The sequence below is a fragment of the Mugil cephalus genome, chromosome 13, assembly GCF_022458985.1.
Source record: "Mugil cephalus isolate CIBA_MC_2020 chromosome 13, CIBA_Mcephalus_1.1, whole genome shotgun sequence".
In the NCBI taxonomy this organism is placed as follows: Eukaryota; Metazoa; Chordata; class Actinopteri; order Mugiliformes; family Mugilidae; genus Mugil; species Mugil cephalus.
Window position 1 is genome coordinate 11083075 of NC_061782.1, and position 11619 is coordinate 11094693.

At 40.9% G+C, this 11619-nt stretch overlaps 1 protein-coding gene across 1 annotated transcript in view; it reads left to right on the forward strand.

The window, feature by feature from the left end:
• wdr27 (WD repeat domain 27) overlaps positions 1 to 11240 on the forward strand; it is a 35933-nt gene extending 24693 nt beyond the window's left edge. The window contains exons 23-24 of the mRNA XM_047603471.1: positions 254 to 352; positions 10404 to 11240. Coding sequence (XP_047459427.1) covers positions 254 to 352; positions 10404 to 10463 — 159 coding nt within the window. The 3' untranslated portion in view covers positions 10464 to 11240. The remainder of the gene's footprint in view (positions 1 to 253; positions 353 to 10403) is intronic.
• Positions 11241 to 11619: the final 379 nt, after the last annotated feature.

Sequence of the window (11619 nt, forward strand, 5' to 3'; positions counted from 1 at the left end):
TAGTCAGTGTCTGAATTTAGTGAGAGACGCCTGGTGCTCATCAAGAAAACGTGAATCAGTGCCCCAGTATTTACAGCTAGCTATATCAGCAGTAAACATGCGAACTGTGTTTGTGTAAAATGTGCTTATGTCTGAGTGGTGCTCAAGTTCAGACTCAGGATGCACAACATTTCCCTCTGTGTTCCACGTTGTTCCCACCACCGCATCACTGGCTTCAGCTCATGCTTTTGTTTGCTTGTCTCTTTAATATCAGGCCTACGTGTACGACATTCGAAGCAGCACCTTCCTTCACAAACTCCAGAAACACTCAGACACGGTGCTCAGCGTGACCTTCAACCCAGCCAAACCAGAGGTGAGATTTCTTTTCTTTACCTTTAGCCTGTAGGTCTATCACTACCTTCCTCTGTTAATATGTCTACCAGCCATGCATGGGCCCATCCTATAGTCATGCAATAATCGAATCATTTCAAATAAATCAGATTTCCCTGAATTCCTGTAAACTACATGGCAGAGTTAAGATTCAGCAGATAACTTATATTCCCAGACAGACAAAGTGAAACCACAGACTTTGCTTTCCAGATGTTGACCTATGTTATGTCTCCATAAGCTGTCTCTGATCATGTACACATTTCCACTGTTAAATCTTTGCATTGCTCTTGCCAATGTGGATGCTTTATACCTTCATCCCAAACAAGAAACTTTCACGATTACGTTTTTTTCCTTCAAATGTTGTTATTTACGCCAAGTGCTTTAACCAAAGAGATCGGTCTCCGCTTGACCAGTTCTACAAGTGCTGGAGAAGGAGGAATGATATCCTCAGGCTGAGGTCACATAGCAGGGCTTACTGAGCCCATCCCAAAGTTCAGGCTGGGTGGAGCGTTACGTCAGCGACTTCACACGAGTTCTGCCGGTAGCCACGGAAAATAATTGAGATAAGCAAAACACTGTGCTTGAAATAATAAGAGGGCTGTTTTCCTGAAAGTGACTCTGTTTATATGTTCTGCAGAGTATGTTGAGACTGCTAACAAATTATTGTGTATAAAAACCTGAACATCCTGGACCCTAAGCGCTACTGAGGCCTCAGTCTTTTGTATAGATGTTAGCCACCATTGAAATATATGTCCCCTGTCTGTCTGTGTGGGTTTAAGTAGTGATGGACAGTTTATAGTCCAGTCAAATAACGACTCCCTTTCTTCTGCACCTTAACTATTTGTGCACTGTGCAAAAAAAAAAAAAGGTTGTTTGTTCCAATCTTTTCTGATTAAACAGAGTTTTAAATCTGGGTGGATCTTAGATCACTGGTAGTATCACATGTCACAGTAACAGAAGCAACCATGTGATGATCAAGAGGCAAAAAAAGTAGCAAGAATTTAAAATCTGGAGTTTATTACTACACAGGTGAATGAATAATAATCGAAACAGTTCATACAAAGGGCTCAGGCAAAAAGCAAAAGTCAGGAACAGGCGTGCTTTAAACACGAGGACTAACTACACGACAAAATTCTGAAATGCTTCACTGAGAGGTTCGGAAATAACTGGCTACTGAATAGCAAACAGCAAGGAGAGCAAGTAACAACATAAAACAAGAAGTAAGTAGCTATGAGTGCACGATGTTCGACTTTTACAAGCTGCAGTGATGGAAACAGAGTAGGAAAATGAAGGATAAACAGATCAACAGTGAGGACAAATATACAGCAATAGATCATTCGGTCTGGAGGGTCCCAGGCTCATGTTCAGAAACAGACACAAGAATTTAGGGGGGTGGCCACAGTTCCAAGAGAACAATCCATTATTTAAGTAATAACTACTTTTCCCACTTCAAGTATTTGCGTATATCATTACACTTCTTTCGGCGTTCTTCAAGAGTAGAAGTCACATATAAATATTGGTGATCTGAATTTATGTCTCTCAGACAACTTGAAAGCCTCATCGCTAATTGTGGGCGTGTGCAATAATCAAAGTGCGCCGTATTTGTTTCAGTCGATCTCTTACCATATGTTCAAGCTGTGTTTGTGCCTTGGATGGAACATATCATGTGACCCATCAGAGGTGAGTCATATGCATATGCACATGTTGACAGTGTTTGCGCAATTAGTCTCAGTGCTGGAAAGGGAAAAGTTCTGCACCGTAGCTTTAAAACCGTTTCCTCTGCTTGGCCTGCCACCAACAATCTAAAGGGGTAGATACCCATAGAAATTCAAGATAGCCTCGCCAAAGACAACTATAAAAAAGACTCTTGATATTCCATTACAGGAAAATAAGAAATCAAGGTTTACAACGCAGCCTTTCAGTGTCTCTAAGAAAACCTCTAGATCATGTCTTATCGAGCAAGAATTCCCCTTGGAAATGATTCATTGCTTTTCCTTTGGAATTGTTCGAGAAACATTTTAAATTATAAAATCCTAACCTCTGCTGAACCTCTGCTGGATGTCTCACGAGACTTGTTGACTGTCCTCTTAACTCTAGGCACCTGTTTTAGATCTGCGTGTCCATCCATGTAACTTCACTCCGTTAAACCTTCCAGCGCAGTGATACATTCAGATTTCGGAGTTTGAAAGTGGAAAGTTTGGTCCGTGGCCATCAACTGGTCAAACTGCAGAGATCTGCAGAATTTGAAGACGCACGTAATCAGTCAGAGCGCGCTCGCTGCACGTCAGTACTTCAGCACCTGCGGTCAAAGTATAAACACAAGAATTGGAGATTGTGCATAACAGGTGTCAGCTTAATGGATTCAAGTTTGGTTTCATTTTGTGAAACTAAAAAGTGTATATGATAGATTACAATGTGAACACATACTATAGTAGTGTTCAAGTCATACCTTGAGTAACCATTTCTACATGAACATAATCAAAACCTTTTTTCACAGTGAGTCGGAATTGAAGTGCAGATTCTTTACTCTAACTCAACCTTTTACACTGTCCTGTAAGAATGTAATTTTCCATGGCCATCTCATGCTACAGAAACCTGCAGAGTGGAGTAAAAGTCACAAATGCATGAAAAGAAATAGAGCAGCTAGCTAAATAAACAGCCAAGACAAGTCTTCCCACCTTCAAAATCAACATGGGAGTATTTTGATTCAAACTAGGCAGAAACTTGGTGTTGGAAATACTTTGATGCTGCTGACATGTACTAAAAGCTGCGGCATTTAAATGTTTACTTAGGAATACGTTTCTGGGCCTTGTGGGCGAGGCCAGTCATTGTTGGCCGTCTTGTTGAATTTTATCAGACCTCATGGGTCTAGTTTCTTATTACACAAGTGAAGGCAAATTGTCTTCTTCCTTGTTTGTCAAGCAATTATCCGAATACAGCTTGGGACGTTCCCTTACATTCTCGTTTTAAGACGCTTGCTTTCTTAAATTATTTTTCAAAGGGGGCGTGACGAAGCCAGCTGGGGGAGGCAGTTTCACTCAGTTGTCAGTCGAGATGGATCTCTTGACATGCGAGCTCAGTAAATGTTGTGATTTAATCCACAGCACTTTTACGAGTTCTCTCTGCGGTAAAAATGGAAGTTCCTTGCTCATTCTCGCAAGGCCGACTTACTAGCATTTTCCAGAGTCACATGCTCTTCATCAGCAGATGCAGTTCGCTCGCTTGTCATGCAGATGGTTTGTTTTAAAGGTATAATATGCACCATTGACAAAGGGAGTAAAAAAATCTGTCCGAAATTTTTTTTTTTTTTTTTTTACGATCCATTGGAAATGTATAGTGGTGTGTCTGCAAAGATCTCGCTTGCTGTTTCCACGTTTCTCGGCCGCAGACTTTTGACAGTTGGTATGTGGTCCCCAGCCAATAACAGAGCAGGACAGCTTACGTCTGTCTCTATCTCTTTGCTCTGTCTGTGTTACGGATGTATAAAGACTTACAGGGGTATTTTTAACCTTGCTTGCTAATGCCTCTCCCTCTTTGCATTCACTCTCTAGACGCAGTTTGAATATTCTGTTCGCCTATAATACCTTTAAACCTTTGCCATGGTATGCATATGGATACACGGGCATATTATACATTGATAAGGGATGGCTCATATATACAGATAGAGTCACAGAAAGTTCCACTTCATATTAACAGAGAAGTGTTTCTTTCCAGCAAGTTAAATTTTCTGCTGATACATCCCTGGCACGGCTCTATAAACTTGACCCACTTTATGTCTGATTGGAATTGATTCATGCATAAAAAATCTTTATTTTCCTTTTTTTGGCCAACAGACATGCGTAAAAGTTATTATAGTTGAAAAAGTCCTGGGAAACGGCTGATCATTGTCAAAGTGTGTCAGAACAGTAACGTAGCTGTATTTCCCCAGCCTGCACAAAAAAAAAAATGTTGGCAAAAAGTGTCCCCAACCTGTGCTCACCTTGCTATTTAGCCGCATTTGAGGGCCAGATGTTCTCCATATTTACTGCTAGGAGAACCCTCTGATGTAAGACACAGACAGATAATGCGCGGCATATTTTCCGCTCATTTTTCACTCATGTTTTCCACCCCAATACTTAAAAGAGCGTCAAGCAGGCAGATCTACCTCTGGGGTTCATTCCCTCAGGTTTATTCCTGTACTCTAGACTCTAATGAGAGGTCCCAGCTTTTATTGTCACTTCACTTTGTTGTCTTGTAAAAAATCTTGTGGGATTTCACGTGGCGTGCCTCTGTAAAATTTTGCAAGCTTCCCCGCGTTGGAACTAGATGTGCTCCTGTAAAAGTCGACTTGCAAATTTGAGCAGAAGCATTTTCACTCTTTTTAACAGGGGAGCTGTTGTCTGTGCTGGTTGGACCCACGGTGATGATGGATGTTCAGATTTTTTTTTTTCTTTCAGGCTACGAACTAAGCTGTGCTCAGTGCCTAAAATAAGGCAGTCGTGACCCTATAACTCCAAAGATAATACGGGATAAAGAGAAAAGGGCTGTAGCCAGAGGTGAATCGACTCTGACTTAGAGAAACAGGTTACTAGGTCAGAGTAGGAAAAAAAACAGACTTTATGACGCTGTACTCTGTGTGGGATTCTCTTGTTGTCTCATCCCAAACGGCTGATTGCTCTAGTTGCATTTGTACTCCCCAGCAGTGGAAACATATTGGTGAAGATGAGTTCCTTTATTCGACATTTGAGCATTCCCTTCTTTACTCTTTCTGAATGTATAATATATACATGTATTCAGTAGTGGATGCCTTATTGGTATTTTGCAGTTGCAGGATTAACTACTTGTGAGAGCCTGCGTAGAGTTTTGGTAAAATCCATAATCCATATGCATTTCCCCCAGGACCCTCTAAGTGGTTATAGAAGATGAAAATATATCCTTCATATCTACAGAGTGAGCAAGTCTTTTCTGCAAGTCCAGAGCAGGCCTGTGTTGCTGCTCCTCTTTTATATACATAAAAGAAGAATGTCAAAGCAATAAAAGAGCTAAGTACGAAGACTACCAAAACTTTTAGGAATCTGATCTGAAGAAGTGCTTGTTGTTAAAAACTAAAATCAGGTTTCCTGTTGTTTAACAAGGGTGTTTGTTTCTGTGAAAATATCCCAGAGCAAGACGCTCCGCCCCTCCCCGTTTAGGAGATAGCGCCGCACTCTTGACATATTTGGTCATTCTCTGAACGCAGTCATACGTGTGCGTCTGCTGGAACGAGGCAAAGACGTTTTCTGAGCCTCTCCTCTCCGGCACTTTGGATCTCGTTTGCACTCCATGAGTTAGAGGACCGTGACCACGCACTGACATAAGCAGCTGTCTTTAAAAAGTTAACACGTACCATCATCCAAATTGAGATGGACGACGAGTGAATCATCATCCCACGGCTTTCGTGCTCAGTGCCGCTCTCGTCCCCATATGTTGGCATCCCCGGAGTTTGATCCACAATAAAAGCTGTAATTATTGGTTAGAGAGTAGTTGATCAATAGCAAAAAATAGCTGGAACACATCAATTAATCACTAAAGTGCTCCGCGCCAAGGAGCCTTCAGGTTCTCATATATAAAGAATTCCAGCTTCTCTCTGTTTTATATCAAGTCAAATTGCATGCTTTCGGGGCCGGGACATATTCTTGGACAAAACGAGACATCTGAGGCCTTCACTTTGGATCCCTGGAAAGTGGGGTGGACATATTTTGACATATTATAGATTATATAATTGATCAGTTATTGATTTTGTATTTTTATTTTTTTTTCAGATTAACCGAATTGAGTGTTAATTGCAACCACTAAGAGAGCACAGATAGTTTCAGAGTCGTCTCAGACTCATAATTTTACTCGACGATACCATACTAGTTGTGCATCATTGCACTGGTCTCACAGCTGCAGTAGTATGTCAAACATCAGGTCACACATGCAGCTGAACAACATTATACACTGAGACGTACTGAATAGACGTATTTTAGATTTGATTAAGTCTATTCAAATTATCTTAATAATCTTCACACCAGTGTTGAATATAAAGCACATGCATTTTTGGTTCTGTGTTTGTTAATTAATTTGTTTCTTTTTTATTATTTATTTATTTTTTAGTTAAGTGGAATAGACTGGCTCGCCTTAACACATTGCCAAACGTACTCGCATATTTTCCTTTACATGCCTCCAGTTTTCTGATGATTGAGGCATGACACTTAAATGTTTCCAAGCTGTTGTTTCTCCTACTCAGCCTGTCGTCTGCATTCCTGATTCGTCTTTGAGGAGTTTACTTAATTCAAACTGCCTAATGAAAGCACCATATAATGCTTAAGTAAGAAGCATAGCCTAGTACATTGCTTAGATTAAATAACAACATTTAAAGTTGTTATCATTTACAGTGGCATGATATAAGCAGGTGAGGTTTGAGCCTTTAAACATAATCTAGATATGTGATCAGTCCAGTGTCAGTAGTAATGTGAATTATTACTCTGCAGGTGTGGGTTCGACAAGTCCAACACCCTTTGGCTGTGTTAAGTCAACTGTGTGTCCTAGACCCTGACAGAATGTCCAAATTTGTCTTTCTCCGCTGCCCAATCCCGTTTTGAAATATTTCATCTTTTCATTTCCTCTTTTTCTTGACCCCAGAGAGCAAAACGCTCTCTTCTTACTGTAGTGGCCAGACAGCAAATACAGAGGTGGACTCTGCCGTCTGCTCCAGAATGTCACATCAGAGTGAGACACAGACTGAGCTGAGACAGCCTCTCTGAAATCATCTGGCCCGTGTTCAGCACAGCTGGAACTGCAATGAACAGGAAGTTGCAAAGTCACAAGAGGCATTTTTGAGTATCAAAACCCTTTCACATGTAGTGGACAGATTTTTTTTTCATTTTTTTTTTTTTTTTTTTACGATGTCTTTAATAATTTACCGCTACATAGGAGTTACATAGGGGATATATTAGACACTTAATGTACATGTCTGTGTCAGACAGAACACCACCATGCTGCAATTTAAAAAAAAATGTATTCCAGTTGCTAATAGACAGATCACGAGTTATCATCTTTATGCTGAATTTCTTACAGACACAAGAGTGGTATCAATGTTTTTATCCAACTCTCTTTTAAAACTAAAATGTAAAAGACATATTTTATGCTTAGCTCAAAAAATAAAGCCAAGGCCGACGTGGACCTGCAGTTTATCAAATGACCACTTGAGGCAGCCTGTAAAAAAAAACTTTACTGCAGATATATAAATGTTTACAGCCCTGGCCCAAAAAATGCATAAAAGCTATGATCTTATTTTTTTATTCGTGACTACTGTCATGCAAAGTAGAAGTCGTAAGGCATTATCAAGCTGGTGAGCCTCTGAACATCCTAGGTGGTTTGTCCATTTCTATATACAGTCACTGACACACTCAATTGTCTCCCCTTTAGCATTTTTCTTGAAGGAACCTCACGCAGATATTGGAGTGATCGCGTGGAAGTTGTCAGTTCCTCACATTCACCCAGTCCTGTCTATGCATCTATAAATTAATCTGCAAAGATTTATTGGAAGTAAAAAAGATCTCAATGTCATCGGATTCATAAAGCACAGCTAATTTATCTCCACTAGTAGCAGTCTATGCGTGTCTTTTATTGATTGCTCCGAAGCTCGTGACAGTGATAACCGTGATGACCGTCTGCTCCCTGCACCCATCTCTCATGCCGATCTTCTTTTCCCTCTGAGCGTGTTCAGCACAGAACATCTTGGTATGTTGAGAAGTTCGTTCTCTACAGTTGATGAATGATATCCTTTGGGAGGGATCATACATTTCGCCCCGTATTATCAAAGCCTTACCTTTTGTTCTCACCAGCTTCTGCAGACGGGCACTTTCTGTCATCCAAGCATTCACCATTGAAAATCGAATCCACATTGCATTCTTAGTGGTCATTTTTATTCCTGCATTTGAACTATTGATTTGTGGCCTTTTTTCCGCAGCCCTGAGCCAGCGCACCCGACTATAACTTAGATTACATAACAAGCGTGACACACCATGCGGATTCTCAATCTGATTTTGCTTCTACCAAGTTTTAAACGGGAGATTGATGTATTAAACCTTAAAGCAAATAAACAGAAGTCTTAAAAGAAGAAGATGTAGGCCGTATTTTCAGCGTTGTTCCTCATGCGTGACCAGCAGTGCATCTTTGCGAGCGATTAGTGTCAAATATTCAGAAAGCCTAAAACATCCTACGTAGGTGTTATGAGTTGAACACAGTGGTAACAGGATTGCATAAGGACGTCTGACACTGCAAATAAATCCTTAAACAGAGATCAAACTCATGAAAAATGTGTTTCCCAGAAGTGGGGTTTTCAGGAAAACCAAATAACTCACTTACGATGGCCCTCCATGAACCCATCCCGCAAGACTACAGTAAATCAGTCCTCAAGAAGCTCCGACTTCTGACCACGGAGGTCAGCCAAAAGCTTCACTCCTCGTCAGCTTTGTTTGTTTCAGCCTAATTGAAGAAAGGTTAAAGGTTGCAAAGGTGGAATGTGATGGATTGCAGATGTCTGCTGCAAGTGACACATATAAAAAATGTATTCTTTTTGGAGAATCTTTCGTTTCGTTTCCACTCTGTACTTCGTGTTTACATGAATGCAACACCTTGAAGAAAGAAGTGAGCTGTTATGCTAATGGGAGCTGCTCCCTGACCCTCTTAAGTTTTAAGAAGTCATTTTAGCAGCCTGGGGGCAGGACCCAGACAGCAAGGCTATTGTTGATTAAGGTCATTGAGGCAGAGGTCATGTTGAAAGAAAGCTTGAGTAGAGAAGAGAGTGGAAGGAGTGCCTCAAACATCTTTATACACTTTAGTGACTTTCTATGTGTATATAAGAAGCGAGGCTGCGTCTTTCAACCACCAAAGATATAATCCTCCCCAGTTTAGTATGTTTGAGTCATCCCCAGACCCCGGCTATTGTGCCTCCCTTTTTCCGACACAGTCATCTGCTTGCCGGTAAAAGACCATTTCTCCTGCATAAAACTGCCTGCCCACTACATGGGAAAAAATGTTGGACCATTGTTGTACCAAACTTGTACCAAATGTGTTTTTTATCACTGCTTGGCGGATAGATGTTTTCCAAGATTCCTGTTGTTAACATACTTTAAAAAGATACTCTTTCTTTACAGCCTCCTAACATCTCGGAAATCACCACAACCGATGCAAATCCCAGAACTGACGAGCATTCCCATTTACTTTTGCAATTAGTTCCGTTCGTTTGCACTTGCTCGACGCTGCGTTCGTCTTCTGATGTCCTGCATGTTAGCACGGGCAGTGCAAATACACTTGGCTTGAAGCTGCATGGAATGGATTTGCAATATTTTCAGCTAAAAACAATGAAGTGAAAGTATAGCCATTTGTTCAGTCATACGAAAGGACTCTATTTTCAGCATCTGCAAATATGAATCGTTTCGTATCTGAACTCCAAATGGAGGGTTTTTTTAGTTGCTGTTGCCGCTGAGTGACTGTCGGAGTGTTGAGCCAAGGCTTCCCTCATCTGCTCTGCTGGCTGATAGAACGAGATGAGATAATGCACACTTCTCACTCAGAAGTATAGTTAAGAACAGGCCGTCTTTGTGATCGTTCCGCGTGCAACATCCACATGTGTTTGCATGCAGGGTGTGGATTAATTGATGTCTTATTAATCTGTAAACAGTTGACTCACCACGGCTGGAGCTGGCAGGAACCTTGATCTCCACTTCTAATAAAGCATCGTTATATAACTGAGTTCAGACCTTGTTGCTGTGGCTTTCTTTTTTTTATTATTATTATTTTTATGTGTGTGTGATAAATAGCGGTTATGGAAAATCAAGACTTACAACGGGAGTATGGCTCAAGACCTCGGTGGCGCTCATCTTCTTATGAAGACAGGTGTGCTGTTACGCAACTCGGTCCTCTCAGTGGAGAGTGGCCGAAAAAAAAAAAGTGTGACATGTGTGACACACATCCGCAGGAGCAAAAAAGCTGAACGTAATGTCATTCTTCTCTTCTCCCTCTCTTAGCTGCTGACAGGAACAATGGACGGGAACCTCAGACTGTTTCAATCCAGCAGCGGGTCATGAAACTGGTGCTGCTCTGCACAGCGTCGCCAGCACGATTGCATAATTACAGCTGCGTGCCGCAGGTGGCCAACCCAGTGGCCGGGAGTTCACTGGGAAGAGGAGAATCTATGTCTTGTTTGAAACTGTTGGTTTAATAAAGTTTTTTTTTGTGTTTTTTTAAAAAAAAAAGTCAAATTCAGTCAAATTCTCTTGTGTGTTGTTTTTCAATGCTTCAGATTGTTAAAAGTATCCGGCAATTTCCACCCACTCACCTTTGTCAAACTTCCCGTACTTTCCTCTAATTCAAAGGGATACAGTGTTTTTCTTGAATCTTTCAGTGGATTCATTTAACCTCATTATCGTGATCCAGTATTTGCTCAATTAGAGATAATCGTGGCTAGAATTGTGCCAGAAACAATCATATATTCATTTGTATTGCTCCCATCTGTCGTGCGTTCTGGATGATCAAGCGTCGCATTTCTTTTGCCCAGTACGTGGAACAAATGTAAGTCTACATCACAGTCTGCGGCCGCTGCTTAGCAGATCAGCACGTAGGGGCGTGACATCAGCTGGGTGTGACCTGAGTGGCTGCCAGATGCTCAGATGCTCCTACTGTTCATGTCGACACACCCTTCCTCATTGTTTTGGTGAACATTTTCTACCTCAGTCGCAATGAGATGTCAGCCATGCTAATGTGCAACAGAACTGGATAATATCTCACCCTGAAGTTTTTGAAAGGGCTGCACTGTTGGTGATTTGTCTGTGGAACATCTAACCGACTAAATCTAAAATAAATGACCTTCCATAACTTTATGTCTGACTGTTGTGTTCACTTACACGCAGATGATACTGTTTTATACATATACATAGATCTTTATACATATACATAGATACATTGGATCTTGAAACTGTTCAGGTCTCGCATTAAGATCCGATCTGGGCAATCTGATCGCAAGTGATTCATTTTAGGTGTGTGTTCAGACGTGGCATTAACTTGTGCCTCTGAATGCATCTCTAGATCTGATCTCTGTTTACTTTTTAGTTTAGTTCAGTTTATTTCGAACATTGAAAAGAAAAGAAATGCATCAAATGCAGAAAACAAAAGACAGAAACTTAAAAATACTTCCCATTAGTAATTTAAATTACTGGTAAATTACTGCTAAATAATAATAATAAC